We start from the raw sequence: 17,218 nt of genomic DNA, 5'->3' as shown, positions 1-17,218 counted from the left end.
TAACCTGATATGCCTGCGATCATCATGCTGGAGGAGCAGTGTGTGCTGTGTACCTGTATGAACTCCAGGATGCCGTCTGCTGAATGATGTCCTTCGTACTCATGAACAGAGGAGCCGTTAAAGATCACTGTGGTGGGGTACGCCTGAATGTTATACTGAGACACAGAGACAAGTTACCCTCCTGTCTCCACCTCATGAGTAATAGTACAGTCCAGATTTGTATGTGTTTACCATGGAGCACAAGTTGTGATGGATGGTACAGTCCAGAGTGCCAAACTTCATCTGTCCAGCCAACTGAATGGAAGCTTTCCTCAGTTCAGGCAGTAGAACTCTGCACGGAGGACACCACTGCACACACATCAGACAGGTGATGTCAGAGCAGGTTGTGTAAAGACCCCCCCCTCCACCCAATATGTCTTTATATAAGAAAGATGATGAGTGAAATAATCAGTCGACACCATGACTGAGTGTTTCCACCTTGAACCAATGACAGTCTCATAAACACAGATTCAGACAGTCAGGGATTCATATGTCATAGAACCTGAGGAACCAATCCTGTCAACTTGTGGGGATGGGGGGCGGGGCTAAATACACCTGAAACCTTGCACCAGTACAGGTAGCTAGAGTTAGCATTAACACAACGACTAACACTGTGTCAGCCACTGCCAGTTACAAGCTAACAAACAACATAAACAAATAACAGATGCTAACTACGCTAACGGTTCTGATCCGTCTGCTAGTCTCTGATTCTGGTCTCAACAGACTCCTCATCTGAGTCTGGGTCTGACTGAGGCTCCAACATGAGGCTGAGTCTCTCTGATGTTTCCTCCTCTAACATCTTCATCCTCTCTGCTCTGTCACCTGGACACCTGGAGCCAGCAGGTGGTGGGCGGGGCCAAGGCCTGATCCAGGTGTCTCAATCAGGAAGTCAGAGTAGATGAGCTTCAGACCAGTTTTTATGAAAACATGTGAAACTAAATATGAATCATAGCAGAGGATCTTACAGAGTTTAAAACACATCTGGAGGAAGTTTAGCCTCCGGGCTCGTTGAGCATCGAGCTCGTTGACCTTCAGCTCTGAATGAACAGATGTTTCCTCCTGCTGTCACTTCACTGGCTCAAAACAGAGCAGTTTGTTTCCTGAACAATGAGATTCCATCAATACTTTTTTCTTTTTTGAAGTTTTATTGAAGTTATGTGACATTATGTGACATTGACATACCTCAACTGATTACATTCTGGAACACTGTGTTAGTCTAGGAACTGTATGCTCACTGCTGTCTATATGTTGTGTTGATTGTTGATCTGTTACTGATATTTATTTGCACTTTATGTCCAGTGACGTCTCATGTTCAGTTTATACTTAGTTGTGTGCCAAATTTAGTTTATGATACTGCACATTTGGAGTTTGGGGAAACGCAATTTCAGTCCTTTGTGTAATGTACTGTTGCATGGTTTGATTGACAATAAAGTTCACTTTGACTTTGACTTTGACATTGACTGGAGCATCAACTTCTAATATTTGAAAAACCTCTTTGCCATATCTGTGGGAATTTGCACTGTTTGAATGGAGGCTGAGTGAACCTCCTGTTCACTCCCTTCACAAATCCCACGTCTCAGTTTCTCACTTGTCTCTCAGACGCCTGAAGATCACGATTGTTTTAACATTAGTACTTCGCACACTCAGCTCTGCCACTGTACTGACGTGCAGCACAGTGGTTGGTTTCTGCCTCTCAGCGTCTCTGTTTGTGTTATGGGTGTAGCTCCATCACCAGCCCTGAAGGTAAACGGGGTGAGACAGGCTGGGTCGACAGGCAGCGGAGTGTGAATATAAAGCAATCTCAAGTTCAGTGAAGCTTATCAGTAATGACGTGGTCTTCTCCACCTGTTTACTTATGATCAGGAGGATGTGCTTTATGAGACAGTTTCCTGTTCATGTGCTTCTCTATGACTGGATATGTGTTTCTGGACGTGTGTGTGTATCGATCAATGTTCTGATTAAAGTAGTTTGTTACAAACCGGGGCAAAGAAGTCGACCAGCCAGGGCTCCTTCCTGTCTGAAGGGAAGTTGTCAGGCCTCAGAGTCGTCACATGAGCGCGAACGCTGTCCCTTGCAAAGCCCACGATGTTGTACAGCACATCTTTACCTGGGGACAGATCCAGGTCAGACAGACAGAAGGTGAAGACACTGACAGGTGAAGGAGGCCTGAAAAAATCAGCTGATTAACAGACAAAAATGAAGCAGCAGCTGTTTTAGTTAAAGTCATTAAAAAATGCTCTGGTTCCAAGTCGTCAGTAAAAATGTCTTCTATTTTCCTCAGAGTGAATTTCATCTTTGGGTTTTGAACAAAAGACATTTGAAGACGTTACCTTGGACATTGACACATCTCAACAGCAAAACTATTTCTCACTAAAACATTAATCAGCAGCACCACAAACAGTCCACAAACTACAATACAACACGACGACAGTCGCGCAGGTCATCGGGTTTGTTGAAGAGAAACACAGCTGACAACCAGCGGCTGAGCAGAGTCTGTGGTACTGACCGTGGTGGATCTCAAAGTCGTGGATTCCCAGACCTTTGAAGACGGCCACACAGGGTTTATGGATGTAGAGAGACTGACACAGCTCTGAGTCGGCTGAACAGTCAACTCTGCCAACCTGAGGAGGACAGACAGGCAGACAGACAGGCAGGGAGTCAGACAGACAGAGAGACAGGCAGAGAGACAGACAGGGAGTCATTCAGACAGAGAGACAGACAGAGAGACAGGCAGGGAGTCAGTCAGACAGACACACAGAGAGTCAGACAGGGAGTCAGAGAGGCAGACAGACAGGTACCTGGATGTGGTCATCTCTGAGGAAAGCCTGTAGCTTCTTGTACTCGTTGGAGGCGGTGCTTCTGTCTCCAAAAGTGAAACTGACCAACCAGCGATGATGTGCCAGCTTCCTCTGGAGACGAAGAGTCACACATCATCAGTGGCTGTCACATGTTAACACGTACTGTAATGTTAAAGCTGTACAGTACATCTGAGTACTTGTTGTGTGTACTGTGTTGTGTAGTTGTGTAGTGTGTGTACCTGGAAGCTGTCACTGGTCAGCAGCTCCAGATCAGGCAGATGGTTGATGACCTGACTGTAAATCTCTTTACTGTCCAGAGTGTTCAGCCACTGAAACACATGCACACTGAGTCAGTACTGCAGTACTACACACAGTACTACTACACACAGTATCTCTACAGGCAGTACTGCGTTCTGTCTCTTACCAGGATGCTGCCTTGTTTATCCAGAGAACTTCCAGGTGGGAACAGAGCAGTGGCTCCACTGCTCACCTGGAACAAAGCAGATAGATTCCACACAAATAAAATGAACCATTACTACTAAAACTATTACTGTTGTTGTTACTGCTGCTGCTGTTGCTGCTGCTGCTGCTGTTGCTGTTGCTGCTGTTACTGCTGCTGCTGCTACTGCTGTTGTTACTGCCGTTACTGCTGCTGCTGTTACTGCTGCTGCTGCTACTGCTATTGTTACTGCCGTTACAGCTGCTGCTGTTACTGCTGCTGCTGCTACTGCTGTTGTTACTGCCGTGACTGCTGCTGCTGTTACTGTTGCTGCTGCTGCTACTGCTGTTGTTACTGCTGTTGTTACTGCTGCTGTTACTGCTGCTGCTGTTGTTACTGCTGTTGTTACTGCCGTTACTGCTGCTGCTGTTACTGCTGCTGTTACTGCCGTTACTGCTGCTGCTGTTACTGCTGTTGTTACTGCTGCTGCTGCTGTTGTTACTGCTGTTGTTACTGCCGTTACTGCTGCTGCTGTTACTGCTGTTGTTACTGCCATTACTGCTGCTGCCGTTACTGCTGCTGCTGCTGTTGTTACTGCCATTACTGCTGCTGCCGTTACTGCTGTTGTTACTGCTGCTGCTGCCGTTACTGCTGTTGTTACTGCCGTTACTGCTGCTGCCGTTACTGCTGTTGTTACTGCTGCTGCTGTTGTTACTGCTGCTGTTGTTACTGCTGCTGCTGTTACTGCTGCTGCTGCTGCTGCTACTACTGCTGCTGCTGCTGTTACTGCTGCTGTTACTGCTGCTGCTGTTACTGCTGCTGCTGCTGCTGCTGCTGTTACTGCTGTTGTTACTGCTGCTGTTACTGCTGCTGCTGTTGTTACTGCTGTTGTTCCTGCCGTTACTGCTGCTGCTGTTACTGCTGTTGTTACTGCTGGTGCTGCTGTTGTTACTGCTGTTGTTACTGCCGTTACTGCTGCTGCTGTTACTGCTGCTGTTACTGCCGTTACTGCTGCTGCTGTTACTGCTGTTGTTACTGCTGCTGCTGCTGTTGTTACTGCTGCTGTTACTGCCGTTACTGCTGCTGCTGTTACTGCTGTTGTTACTGCTGCTGCTGCTGTTACTGCTGTTGTTACTGCCATTACTGCTGCTGCCGTTACTGCTGCTGCTGCTGTTGTTACTGCTGTTGTTACTGCTGCTGTTACTGCTGCTGCTGCCGTTACTGCTGTTGTTACTGCCGTTACTGCTGCTGCCGTTACTGCTGTTGTTACTGCTGCTGCTGTTGTTACTGCTGCTGTTGTTACTGCTGCTGCTGTTACTGCTGCTGCTGTTACTGCTGCTGCTGCTGCTGCTACTACTGCTGCTGCTGCTGTTACTGCTGCTGTTACTGCTGCTGCTGTTGTTACTGCTGCTGCTGCTGCTGCTGCTGTTACTGCTGTTGTTACTGCTGCTGCTGCTGTTGTTACTGCTGCTGTTACTGCTGCTGCTGTTGTTACTGCTGTTGTTACTGCTGGTGCTGCTGTTGTTACTGCTGTTGTTACTGCCGTTACTGCTGCTGCTGTTACTGCTGCTGTTACTGCCGTTACTGCTGCTGCTGTTACTGCTGTTGTTACTGCTGCTGCTGCTGTTGTTACTGCTGCTGTTACTGCCGTTACTGCTGCTGCTGTTACTGCTGTTGTTACTGCCATTACTGCTGCTGCCGTTACTGCTGTTGTTACTGCTGCTGCTGCTGTTACTGCTGTTGTTACTGCCGTTACTGCTGCTGCCGTTACTGCTGTTGTTACTGCTGCTGCTGCTACTGCTGCTGCTGCTGCTGCTACTACTACTGCTGCTGCTGCTGTTACTGCTGCTGTTACTGCTGCTGCTGTTGTTACTGCTGCTGTTGTTGCTGCTGCTGTTGTTACTGCTGCTGCTGCTGTTGTTGCTGCTGCTGTTGTTACTGCTGCTGCTGCTGCTGCTGCTGCTGTTACTGCTGCTGTTACTGCTGCTGCTGTTGTTACTGCTGCTGTTGTTACTGCTGCTGCTGTTGTTACTGCTGTTACTGCTGCTGTTGTTATTGCTGCTGTTGTTACTGCTCTTGTTACTGCTGCTGCTGCTGTTACTGCTGCTGCTGTTACTGCTGCTGTTGTTACTGCTGCTGCTGTTGCTGTCGTTACTGCTGCTGTTGTTATTGCTGCTGTTGTTACTGCTCTTGTTACTGCTGCTGCTGCTGTTACTGCTGCTGTTGTTACTGCTGTTACTGCTGCTGCTGCTGTTGTTACTGCTGCTGCTGCTGTTGTTACTGCTGCTGCTGTTGTTGTTACTGCTGTTACTGCTGCTGCTGTTGTTACTGCTGCTGTTGTTACTGCTGCTGTTGTTACTGCTGCTGTTACATAAAGTGTTACGTCTATTTTTGTACACAGGTCTCTCTTGAAAAGGAGATCTTGATCTCAATGAGACTACCTGTTCAAGTAAAGGATTATTATGATTATTATTATTACAGAGGGATTTTAACAGTAATGTGAAAGTATTACAGTAGTAGTAGTATGAGTAGTACTGCAGTATTGCCAAGCATTACATGGAAACTGTCACAGAGCTGCTCCTGTGTGGTGCAGTCCATCCATCCCACTTTAACCAGACCATCCTGCAGACAGACACACAAACAACACAGGGGTGAGTGTGTAATACAACAGTAGTAATACTGTGATACTAACATAAATACTGTAGAAACATTACTGCAGAAAACTGAATCTGTACATTTCATATTTCTGTATTTTCTCTATATTTTAAATGTGTTTAATTTTTTAATGTATTATTTAAGGAAGTATCTATAATCAACAGTGTGACCATTCATGTGCTGCAGTGTTTCTGTCTCTCTTTTAGCTCTGTGGTTGGTCTCCACCAGCTGCTCAGCAGGAGGAGGACTGAGGCTTTTTACAGATGTTTGATGATGCTGTTTACAGATGAATAGATGAACAGTGAGCTAAACTTCAGTATAAAGCTGCAGGATAATTTTCACAGCTATGGCTTTGATTTTCCTGACATTAGCAGCAGAGATCGATAAGTACGAGGAGGCTCTGCCTCTGCTATAAACAGCTGTGGGAATCACTGATTATTTCATTAAACATATTCTCACCAACATTCCTGCCAGTTTCTGTCTTGTTCTGGGCTCCAGGCAATCTGATGGAGAGACAGACAGACAGGTGGAAAGACACATGAGCAGCACGTGACAAGCTCTGTGGCAGGAATGCATTCACACATCTGAGGATTGTGAAACATCTTTAATAGATTTGTCCCACATCACACACCTGTGCATATGTATGTGTGGCACGCAGAGAAACACACGTGACAAACAGACGTGTGAGAACACTTGCAGGAAAAAGCCTCATAAAAGAATGTGTGTTACCTCCAGTGTTACAGCAGAAGGTGATCAGCCAGCCGATGCCTGACGAGAACGCACTCTCTATCTCACTGAACACGTTACCTGAGAAAACCACAACCACACAGAGAGACAGCCAGAGTCAGAGCCGGGGCCTAAGAGGTCATGTGAATGATGAACAGTTCAGAGGAGTTTACCTTGCCACAGCTGAGTGACAGATGTTGTGATAAACTGCATGGAGAAGTGGACCAGGTTGTCTTTCGAACGCTCCCCATTAAACTTCTCTGGTTTCTACAGAAAGACACACAAAGTGTTAATGATAGCTAAACAAAGTCGCTCTGATGCTAAGCTAACAGACTCCAGGTTAATAGGCCCTTCAAACCTGTTCAGACAAACACTTGACTTTAGTCAAGATCAGAGGAAAGACGACTTTCCAGAGACGTTTACTTCAGTGAGGATATAACTTTTAAATTAACCCAAATCTTTTCTAGTGAGAGACAGAGTAACATCAGTCCAGATGTAGAGACTTAATATCAATAATTCATTTAACGTGTCCAGATGCTTGTTGACTAATTCATGAAGCCTTGAACCAATCAGATGAAGAATATGAAGTGAACTTTAACGTTCAGTAGCAGATAAGTGTTGACCGATATCAGCACTGAGCTGAACGTTACACTGAACAGGAGAGCTGGTGAGCTGTCAGTTATGCTGATTGTTGAAGTTCACTCATGTAAACATGGAGGTTGTTTCCAGTGTAAACACAGATTCTCAAACAGAGATGAGAAAAAGTGATGTTTCCCACTGCATTTGAAGACCTCCTCCTGTTTGGATGGATACACGTCTGTTTTATCTAATGCAGCTATGGCAGCCCACACCTCACTCACATTAGCTCGTTAGTTAGCGAGTAAGTAAACAGTCAGTAAACCGACCTGTCCTGCTCTGTATATGAACAGACTGGGGTAGCTGTTGATGCCTTTCCTCCTGCAGAGATGGTTGTTGTCTCCACAGTTCACCGCTCCAATCCTGATCACTCCGTCCATCTCCTTGGCAAACTCCCTCCACTGAGACACACACAGGTTTTATTTTCACTCACTCATAATCAACTGCAACACATTATAAAAGAAAAACCAAAGGAACTATCTTTGAGCTTCAAGTGAAAAAAGGCAACAGTGAGACACTGAACAAACACCTGTATATCAGGTGTGTGTTCAGTGTTGAGTGTGTTTACTTTGTGTTTAATACATGTGATTGGCTTTATTGTGTCTTCTAGTGTCGTATTACCGTCGGAGCCAGTTGGTGACAGTGTGAGCATCGTGGGAAATAGAAGTTAATGAACCAGATTTCTCCAGAGTTCACTGCTGCCTCTGAAACACACACGCACGCACGCACACACACACACACACACACACACACACACACACACACACACACGTGTCACTTCCTGCCTACCTGTCAAACCTGTCAAATCTCCTGTTTCTCACACAATTCTCATGTTTCAGTGTCTTAACTTCATCTCATAGCCAGGACTTCAGTGACGGTCCACTGCAGCTGAGCAGAGCTAAATATGATGTTTGTCACAGTGGAGATAAAGTTTTACTTCTGTTCTGCTCTTTACCATTGAGGATATGGATGTAAAAGAAAACCCAACAGTGATGTCAGTTACAGCTGTATGAAAATATTTGACCACTGTTACTTTTTATTTTATGAGCTAAATAAAAAAGAGAGAAATTAAACAGTAATTGTGTAAAAGTCTTTACATGCAGCTGTAAACATCTGTTACTAAATGTAACAGCAGTGAGTCACATCTCACTTCTGTTTCTATCCATGTTTGTTGTTCTAGCTGTTCTTTATTTGTTTAATGAGTTTCTTTCCATTTGTTTCCTGTTTCATTGTTGTTTTTGTGTTTTGTTTGTAACTAAGTGAACAATAAAAATTTGTTTAACTGAGAAACTGTGTCACCATTTTAACTAAAAGATATCGTCCTTCTTACCAAAATCTCCGCTGTCCAGCGTGATGATCTCCAAATCATCGTCATAGATACCTGGACAGAGACAGATTTAACTATTAAACAATGACTAAAGACGTCAGCAGAAAATATTTTAACGTCACAAACAGAACAAATGAGATGCTCTGGTATCATCATCATGATTACATACGACAGGTGTGCGTGCTTCGTGCAGGGACTTACCAAAGTCATAGCGGTAGTAGTTCCAGCTCTCGTAGCGTCCTCCCTGCTGCTCGTCCAATCCCTTTTCTCCATACTTATCATATTTTTTCCTGAGGTCTTCATCCTTCAGAACCTCGTAAGCTCGATTTACCTGCAGGAACTTCTCGTGGGCCGAGGGGTCGCCCTGAAGCACAGCATTTTTAATCAAGGGTCAGGGCTTTTCAGACACTAACAGGAGTTTCATCTGGGTTTTTGGGAAGCTCCAGGTGTAATCAGTTGTTAATGTGTTTCAGGGGAAACCAGAGGTTCTGTTAAGGTTCATCATCATTACTCACAGGGTTTTTGTCGGGGTGCATGGTGAGTGCCAGCTTCTTGAAGGCCTGCCGTATCTCTCTTGTCGTGGCTTCCCTGTTGACTCCCAGCAGACTGTAGTAGTCTTGGCTCTCCGTCCAAACCGCCACCAGCAGGGTGACAAGGAGCAGCAGCGGCAGTGTGAGCCGGACAGGATGGGGCTGCTGAACCCCGGAGACAACCCTGTACCCCATCACCAGTCCTCCCAGTGCAACCACAATAACCAGCTACAACCAGAGGAGCTGCAACACACAGGCACAAACAATAGTCCTTAACCGCTGGTTACCAGTCACAGAGTGTGGTGAAGTCCACCCAAGCATACAGCCATTATCACCCTGCATCATGCTAGTTCAATATCAAGAAATGAAAACATCCTCTTTGTAAAGCAGATAGAGCAAAGCGTCACCAGTGGACATCCAGCAGGAGATGTTACCACCTCCACTGTGGCTCAGAGCATGGGAGCAGCTTCAGGAGGATATACTGTCGACTGGGTCCCACCATCCCCCTCCATGTCCCCCCGGGCTGTCACAGCCCACAGCAAGACCAGGACTCTTACACCTGGTCACTCAGCTGTATGTTCTGAATTATTGTTGCCTGTATCTTAAGGCATTGATCTAAAACCAATGAACATTGTACATAATGTGGAAAGTAATCACCACTTACCATAACCAAACTAACACTTGTCTAATAATATCAAACCATTTTACAAATCCAAATGTAAGTTTGTATTCAACATATGTAGGGTTGGAACTAACACAAATGTACATTATTGGTTAATCTGCTGATTGTCTTCTTAATTAAGTGGTTTATCATTTAGTTTATAAAACATCACAAGGTAATGAAAAACACAATTTCAAGTGATGTTGTCAAATTACGTGTTTGTCTGACCAATCAAAGATATTCAATGTACTATCAAGACAAGCAGAAAATACTAATGAATGAGAAGCTCAGTGTTGTTTCCCATTTTGCTTAAAAAAGGACTTTAATGAGTAATCGATTATCATGATAGTTTCTGATTAGTTTTCTGTGATCAACTAAGTAATTAGACAATGAATTGTTGCAGCTCCACATTTTCCTGTTGGACATACAGTAAATTAGGAACACCTACTAAACCACTTTCAAAATAAAAGACCCTTTTTCAGTTCAGTAGTGAAAGTGGTCAAACATTAAAAACCTTGGAAAACCTTTTTTTACAAAGTCTCACTCAAAGATGAAAACATTAGTCTATTAAGCAATTGGTTAATCTACAGAAAAATGATATGTAACTTTTTTTGGAATTTCGATGTTTTACAGATTGAATTATTAATTAAAAAAAATACATATTATGAAGATAATTGATATTTGCAGCCCTAATTTCATTAATGAACAGAGAGCAATTAATACAAATCTAAGCAGTTATTAATTCAAATGGAGGAAAACAGGCAAACAGAACATTCGGCCTGTGTAAATAAGTACATTTAGTGAGAATATTCTGCAGATAACCAGCAGTACAATGCTCATAATACTCTGCTTAAGGTATTTATAAGCAAACACTGTGTTTAACGAGTATAAAAAACATCCTTACACAAGAGTCCAAGTGATCACCGCTCGTTATTCGTGTCCAACAAGCCAAATCTTAATCTTCTCTGAATGTGTGTCTGTCTTGTCCCAGCAGAAAGGCTAAACCAAGCTAAACTAAGCTAAGCTAGTAGCTAGCTGTGTGTCGCCGGCCAGCACCAATTAAAACAACTTGCTGGCTAATTAGCTGGTTAGCTTGACCGCGACATTGAGCTCTCTGTTGTGTGTTTGAGAAGCTAAAGCTAAAATTAATCTAATGTTTATCGAAGTTTCAAACTGACGTGAAAACAGCGGCCCCGTTACCTTAAAGGTGTCTCAACTTCTAGAAGTCTGGGGCTGAGGATCCGCATCAGCGTCCGGCTGCGACCGGCGTCAAGGTCCACACAACATGTCAGGCCCCGTTTCCGCTGACCGCTTTTCATAATAAAAGCTGGACACAAACGCAAGACAGCGGGCTATTAGACAAGCAAATCTTAAATTATCCGCATGTTAAAAAGACTACGTGTTAAACAGACTTTAATCAGAAATGTTGGGTCCCCTCCGTCTTTCTTTTGCTTTTTTGCACTTTTATTTCGACAAGAGAAGTGTTATATTTACCGTGAATTTCTTAGTTTTTTGCGGTAACTTGGCGAAACGTGTGGACCAACAGTCGCATTTCGATGACGTAAAGGCGTAAAAGTTTGGTACGTTCAGGCCCGCACATTTACAAAGGTGAATAATCCAAGACCACGCCCCCCTCTCTGTGGAATTCCAAAATTACCAACGTTAAATATACTTGTGAAAAAATAGTCTGATGAGTAAACACAGTGATAGAAATAAAGAACTGAGAAATTATCTTATTTTCAGTGGGAGAAGGAGTATTCAAATCCTTTATATGAGTAAAAGTATCAATACCATACTGTGAAAAGTACTACTACTACTACTACTACAAGTAAACGCCCTGTATTCAAAGCCTATGTAAGTTCATAAATTCCAGGTATTCCAAGGTTGTTGTTTTTTTAATTGTCAATATAGCTTGAGAAGGAGGGGCTTTTTCTCAAACACGGAAAGGGACACTTAAAGACAAAAAGAAGAAGCAAGGAAAAAAGCATGCATTTTTCTGATAAACTGAAGGATTAATACTTTTCAACATGAATGTGCTCTAAAATTGTATTAGGTATTATCCTTTTGCTCCCTGAACGCCTCTTTGCTGTGACGCTATCTAAATGCGCCGGAAGCGGACCTGTTAGCTGCGGTGCGTTTAGTTTTCCACTCAGCTCGTCCCATGAGCATCCCGGAGCCTTGGAAATTAACAGAAGTCGGTTGAAATATCCGAGTTCAAACCGTTTAACTTTAACCAATTGGATGGTATCAGTTAGCGTCCAGCTCCACCGAAGCAGACTTTTAATTAACAGTGAGTTATAGTGACAGTTCAGTTAGCTCTGCTAGCCGCCTTAGCCAGTTAGCCAGCCCTTTGCCTGGCGTCATTTCCTACTTTTGAAAATCGCGGCCAGAAAGTAACGAAAGAGAGATGGAGCTACAAGGTAACAAGAGTTTTATACAGACTTTAATTGCTGTTGTCCTCTCATGTTGGTGTTTATGTGTTTGACAGTCATCTGTCTGCTCCGACACCTGAACGCAGCGTTAGCGATTAGCCGCGGACAGTGGTGTTTATGTCTGGTTTTGTAGAGGGTAAAACATGTTGGTAGAAGTTACATAGTGCTTAAATGTTTCTCACGTTCACCAGTGATGGAATAAGGTCTAAGATGTTTTACTTAAGTAAACGTAACAGTGACACAGTTTAAAAATACAAGTAAACCTCCTGCATTAAGGGTGTCTGCAGGTCTTAAAGTCTTTCAAAACACTAACTTCAGCTTCCTTGCAATAATTTATTACAAAATCTTGAATTTCATTTACAAAAACCGTAAATATGTTTTTAGCCTGCTGTAGACAGTAATGGTATTTATAAAAAATAGTACAAAAAAATTTAATCAAAATACACTTTAAGTACCAAAAGTAAAAGTACTCAATATGCAAAATTATATATTTAATTATAATGTATATTAATGGATTGTCTCCAACCAGTCTAACTGTCCCACTGTCTCATTGCCTCTCAGTGGGAAATGAACCAATGACCCTGGGCTCTCCCACCTCTCCTAAGCCCACCTCTGGAGCTCAGTTCCTGCCCGGCTTCTTGATGGGTGACCTGCCAGCTCCAGCTAGCCCCCAGCCACGACCCTTCAGCCTGGCCATGCCCATCATGGAGACCACAGGTACGCACCGAGGTCAGCAGGAAGACACACCCACCTGCAGATCAGCTGATTGTTGTGTTTTTCTGTACATATGTTAGTTTGTGCTGTCTTGCATTTTAGGAGGAGGTGTAGGAGGAGGAGGCTCTGCCCCTCAGCCTGTTGTCCCCACACCCAAGGATAAAAGTGGAGCCCCACCTGTCCGTAGTATCCATGACGACTTGATTACTGTAGGGACGCCCCTCAGTGCACACAGGCAGGTTAGTACACAAATACTGGCTCTGCTGATATTTAGCAGCGCTCCAAAGGAGTCTTAACCTGTCAGCAGCTGCAGGAGATGGAGCTCAGGCACAGAGATTCCATGAGAGTAAAGATATTCTGGGAATGTTTGATCACAATGAGCTTCTTAAAAGAGACAGATGCAACAAAAATGCAGTGGTTTTTGTGACTGATCTTGTGCAAGATGCAGAGGATTACCGACATGGTCCCTGCAGAATTCAATGTCCTCACAACCTTTTGCTTTTTGCAACAACAAAAATTTCAGAACTAGCGAAACTAACAAAACTAACAAAAACCCAGTTCTGAAAAGAACTGCTTCAAAATGATGAAGAACCCAGACCAGTTTAAGGATTGGTTGTTTTATTGGTACTTAAAGAAACCAGGGGGTAAAATTAGTGCATCTGAGTCAGAGCAGAGAGGCCAAGGAGGAGAAAATGACACTGAGTTAAATTTAGCTAAGTTAGACACTTACTCATGTTACTGGTGCATGAAAAGCTAATGAGAGTAATTGTAAAATATATGTTGAAAGGTGACTGGTTATTAGGGTTTGACTGCCTCAGTCACAGTCAACTCACCTTTAGTGAGTAAAGGAATATAACTAATATTAACATGCTCATTACCTGATCAACCTTTTGTACAGCAGAGCACCTGCTTAACTGCTCAGCCACAATCTCACATCCACTGCTGGTATGTTTTAGTCATTGTGCTCTCGTTAGGCAAAAAGCAAATTGTTGTCATCAGGCTAAAACTAAAGCTGACTGTTGGAAGCCTTAATAATTATGTATCTTAGATTACTTTAAATTTTAGTGTTACATGTGTTCTTTTAATGACGACTAATGAGGAGCATTGATAACAGTTCTAGTAACAATAAAAGTGACAGTTCTGATGATGAAAATGTCTGAACATTATTGAAATCTCTCTCTGTCCTCAGTCCTTTCCAGTAATGCAGTCTCCTCTGTCTGCACGTCAGGCTGCAACTCCAGGAACAGGTACACACTGATACTGGGACTGCTGCTATTGGGACAACTAGCTATTGTACCTCTGATATTAGTAGTAGTCTACAACAAGCACTGACGGTGATATCACTCTAGTTTTCTTCCAATATTGTGTCTCTCAGTTTGTGTTGGTCCCTTTCCTGATTTTGTTAGAACTATGATTTTATGACCTTTAACTTTGACCTCAAGATTTGTAAAAGTAGAATTAATGTCAGAGCAGTTATATTGAATTGCAATAGACTGCAGGTGTACCTAATAAAGTGGATACTGAGTGTAGGTCTGTCTCCCCCTCTCCCTCCCCTACCTGTCTCTGTCTCCAGGTGTGCAGCAGGTGTGCCTGTCTCCAGCTCAGGTGGATCCCTTCTACAGTCAGGGAGAGTCTTTGTCATCTGACGATCAGCTGGACCAGACCTGGGTCACTGTGTTTGGGTATTTTCATTTCTAATTAAAGTCATAACATTCAGCTACTGAGAAATATAGTCTGAATATAATACACATCAACTGTGTGTGTGTGTGTGTGTGTGTGTGTGTGTGTGTGTGTGTGTGTGTGTGTGTGTGTGTGTGTTAGTTTTCCTCCAGCCTCAGCCTCCTACATCCTGCTGCAGTTTGCTCAGTACGGAAACATCCTCAAACACACGGTGAGACACACACACACACACACAGAGAGGAATAGTATAACACTTAATTAACTGGGACAATGAGAAAAGTCAGATCCTCACACAGGTGAAGTGTTCGATGGAGAGCTGCAGAAAACTGTGCTGAAGCTGAACAAAGCCTTTTTCCTCAGCTTCCTCAGGCCGGTCAGGGCAGCACTGACTGTGATCTCTGGTCTGTTAGACAAGAACAGAATCTCCTCAACTGTCTGGATCAGTTTGAGATAGTTGTGTAAAAAGGATGATGGTGTATGAATGTCTCCACTTAAGAAGTTAACGTTTTACATTTACAGCCTCATAACTCACATAGGAATGATTCCAGTGAGTTCCATGTGACCAGGGGGTGTTGGGCTGGCATCAGATCAGTTGATGTGTGTGAATCGGTGTCCAGATAGAAACAGTCAGGTCGGTGGGTCCTCAGGTTTGCAGGGCTCCTGGAGACCATGTTGGGAATCACTGCTGTGACTGTGGCTTCATGTGATGCTGAAAGAGGAAGTAAGCGTCCTGATCAGTGAACTTTGACAGAGTGAAGCCAAAAGCTTGGCGCAGACAGCTCAGATTATACAGGTGTATTGATAGGTGTATTGATGATGTATTGACAGATGGCGTCTCCTGGTAACTGGATGCATCTTCAGTATCAGTCCAGGCTTCAGGCCCGAAAAGCTCTGTCTAAGGATGGAAAAGTGTTTGGTGACGCCATCATGGTGGGAGTGAAACCCTGCATAGACAAGGTCAGTACCTGTTTCTACCTGCTGGTGTGTCGGTCCACTTCTCTGCCATCTGATTGGTCCTTCACATCAGGTGACACAGGAGCCTGAACCAAGCAGTAGTGATCTCTCTCTCTCTCTCTCTCTCTCTCAGAGTGTGATGGACAGCAGTGAAGCTGTCTCTTCTCCCCTCTCCACCTCCTTCTCCTCCTCCGCCCTCCCCTCCACTCCTCGCTCGGCCATCAGACCGCTCAGCGCCGCCTATAGGAGCTCCAGCAGCGACTACCAGGTGACCTCTGACCTCGGGATTCACTCTGGCTCTACTTGAAAATCTGCATTTGCTTTGGACTTAGCGAAAACGGCTGCTGGTTGACATTAGAAATAAATCTGTGTGTCCGTCTTTAGGTGGTCACAGACAGACAGACGCCCAGGAAGGACGACAGCCTTGTTTCTAAAGCGATGGAGTACATGTTTGGCTGGTGATGTTACACAGTGCATCATGGGATACCTGCAGCCTCAGACCAGAGAGGAGAATGGATAGATGAACTAATTCACTACTCTGTGTGTGTGTGTGTGTGTGTGTGTGTGTGTGTGTGTGTAGGATCTTTCTTTCTCTCTCTTTTCTTTTATAATCTGTATTTTTTACTGTCTCTGTGTCAATAAAGTTGTCTCTGATTTGAATTCACTAAAGCTGAAGTTTCATTCATGACATGGCCAAAAGTTTGTGGCCACTCAGTCTGTTCTAACGGCCTCCACTCTTCTGGTGTCAGTCTTTCCACCAGATGTTGGACCAGCTGCAGGTGTTTGCTCCCATTCAGACACAACAGCAGCATCACTGATGTTGTTGATGAGGTCTGGCTCACAGTCTGTTCCAGTTCATCTCATGTGTAGCTGGATGGGGTTGAGGTCAGGGCTCTGTGCAGACCTGTCAGATTATTCCAGACCAAACTGGGTAAACCATGGAGCTGGTTTTGTGCACGAGGGCACTGTCATGTTGAAACAGACAAACACAAACTGTTGACACAAATTGTGAGAGCACAAGATTTCCTGTCTCTGAAACTAAGCAGCCCAGAAACTGTAAGAAACTGACAGGCATCAAAAGTCCACATGGATCAGCTGTCTGGGCTGAAAGTGTGAAGTGTTATTTTGTCCAGCAGATGGAGCCACAAGTCCAAACCATGAGAGTGTGGACTTCACATTTAAGAGTCTGGTAAAACGCTCTGTGCTGGGAATATCTGAAATGTGACTGTAAAAATCTAGAGTTCAAGCGTTCGCAAAAACAGGAGGGGAGAGCGACAGAAAGCAACATTGCATAATGAGCATCACAGGTTTATGTAATCAGGCCCCTCCTCACACCTGCTCTGTCAGTTTTGTATCCAGTCCAGCAACATTTTGGAGCAGGGAGGTGCACCTTGGTCCTGTCTGTGCGGAAATTCACCGTCACTGGATGAGTAATGGAGAATAAGAAATCGAGCTGACACATGACACACACATAGGTGTGAATCAACTGCACACACGTAATTATCACATATCACATCAATGATTTTATTGTTCACATTTTGTGTTGCTAATCTGAACCTACAAAGTAACTAAAGTCATCAAGCAAATGTAGTGGGCTCCAAACTACAAGATTTCCCCCTGAAATTGC

The 17,218-nt window shown here is 44.0% G+C and overlaps 2 protein-coding genes across 4 annotated transcripts in view; one reads left to right on the top strand and one right to left on the bottom strand.

Moving 5' to 3' along the window:
* Positions 1 to 11,373, bottom strand: part of dnajc10 (DnaJ (Hsp40) homolog, subfamily C, member 10) — a 13,978-nt gene extending 2,605 nt beyond the window's left edge. The window contains exons 1-18 of one of the 2 annotated variants that reach the window (XM_071472614.1): positions 11,306 to 11,373; positions 11,012 to 11,138; positions 9,136 to 9,393; positions 8,822 to 8,984; positions 8,624 to 8,674; positions 7,915 to 7,997; positions 7,563 to 7,694; positions 6,831 to 6,924; positions 6,661 to 6,738; positions 6,391 to 6,434; positions 5,833 to 5,898; positions 3,262 to 3,327; positions 3,077 to 3,166; positions 2,838 to 2,948; positions 2,546 to 2,660; positions 2,019 to 2,146; positions 232 to 348; positions 54 to 155 (exon numbers count right to left, since the gene is read on the bottom strand). In XM_071472614.1, the coding sequence (XP_071328715.1) occupies positions 54 to 155; positions 232 to 348; positions 2,019 to 2,146; positions 2,546 to 2,660; positions 2,838 to 2,948; positions 3,077 to 3,166; positions 3,262 to 3,327; positions 5,833 to 5,898; positions 6,391 to 6,434; positions 6,661 to 6,738; positions 6,831 to 6,924; positions 7,563 to 7,694; positions 7,915 to 7,997; positions 8,624 to 8,674; positions 8,822 to 8,984; positions 9,136 to 9,345 (1,650 nt within the window). In that variant the 5' untranslated portion in view covers positions 9,346 to 9,393; positions 11,012 to 11,138; positions 11,306 to 11,373. Of the gene's footprint in view, positions 1 to 53; positions 156 to 231; positions 349 to 2,018; positions 2,147 to 2,545; positions 2,661 to 2,837; positions 2,949 to 3,076; positions 3,167 to 3,261; positions 3,328 to 5,832; positions 5,899 to 6,390; positions 6,435 to 6,660; positions 6,739 to 6,830; positions 6,925 to 7,562; positions 7,695 to 7,914; positions 7,998 to 8,623; positions 8,675 to 8,821; positions 8,985 to 9,135; positions 9,394 to 10,715; positions 11,139 to 11,305 lie in introns of those variants that run through there. The other variant, XM_071472613.1, reaches the window with a different exon arrangement.
* Positions 11,374 to 11,917: 544 nt separating this feature from the next.
* On the top strand, positions 11,918 to 16,251 carry nup35 (nucleoporin 35). Of its 2 annotated transcripts, none has more exons than XM_071472657.1 (9): positions 11,918 to 12,231; positions 12,805 to 12,972; positions 13,060 to 13,196; positions 14,147 to 14,204; positions 14,531 to 14,639; positions 14,779 to 14,848; positions 15,466 to 15,594; positions 15,725 to 15,859; positions 15,976 to 16,251. In XM_071472657.1, exons 1-9 carry the CDS (start codon positions 12,219 to 12,221, stop codon positions 16,051 to 16,053), a joined length of 897 nt encoding a protein of 298 aa, XP_071328758.1. In that variant the 5' UTR covers positions 11,918 to 12,218; the 3' UTR covers positions 16,054 to 16,251. The 2 variants fall into 2 exon arrangements, with proteins under 2 accessions (XP_071328758.1, XP_071328759.1); XM_071472658.1 differs by having other exon boundaries at positions 11,928 to 12,231; positions 12,805 to 12,960.
* Positions 16,252 to 17,218: the final 967 nt, after the last annotated feature.

Source organism: Trachinotus anak, unplaced genomic scaffold (assembly GCF_046630095.1).
Source record: "Trachinotus anak isolate AG129_WGS33_773 ecotype Australia unplaced genomic scaffold, CSIRO_AGI_Tana_v1 ptg000039l, whole genome shotgun sequence".
In the NCBI taxonomy this organism is placed as follows: Eukaryota; Metazoa; Chordata; class Actinopteri; order Carangiformes; family Carangidae; genus Trachinotus; species Trachinotus anak.
The sequence above is the reverse complement of the archived record's forward strand: the minus strand, read 5'-3'. Positions and strand labels throughout refer to the sequence as shown.

Excerpts from the sequence above, each read along its gene's own strand:
- nup35 (XM_071472657.1), top strand. Across the intron at positions 12,973-13,059 it reads GACCACAGGTACGCACCGAG|GAGGAGGTGTAGGAGGAGGA; the intron begins GTCAGCAGGAAG and ends CTTGCATTTTAG. Across the intron at positions 14,640-14,778 it reads ACCTGGGTCACTGTGTTTGG|TTTTCCTCCAGCCTCAGCCT; the intron begins GTATTTTCATTT and ends TGTGTGTGTTAG.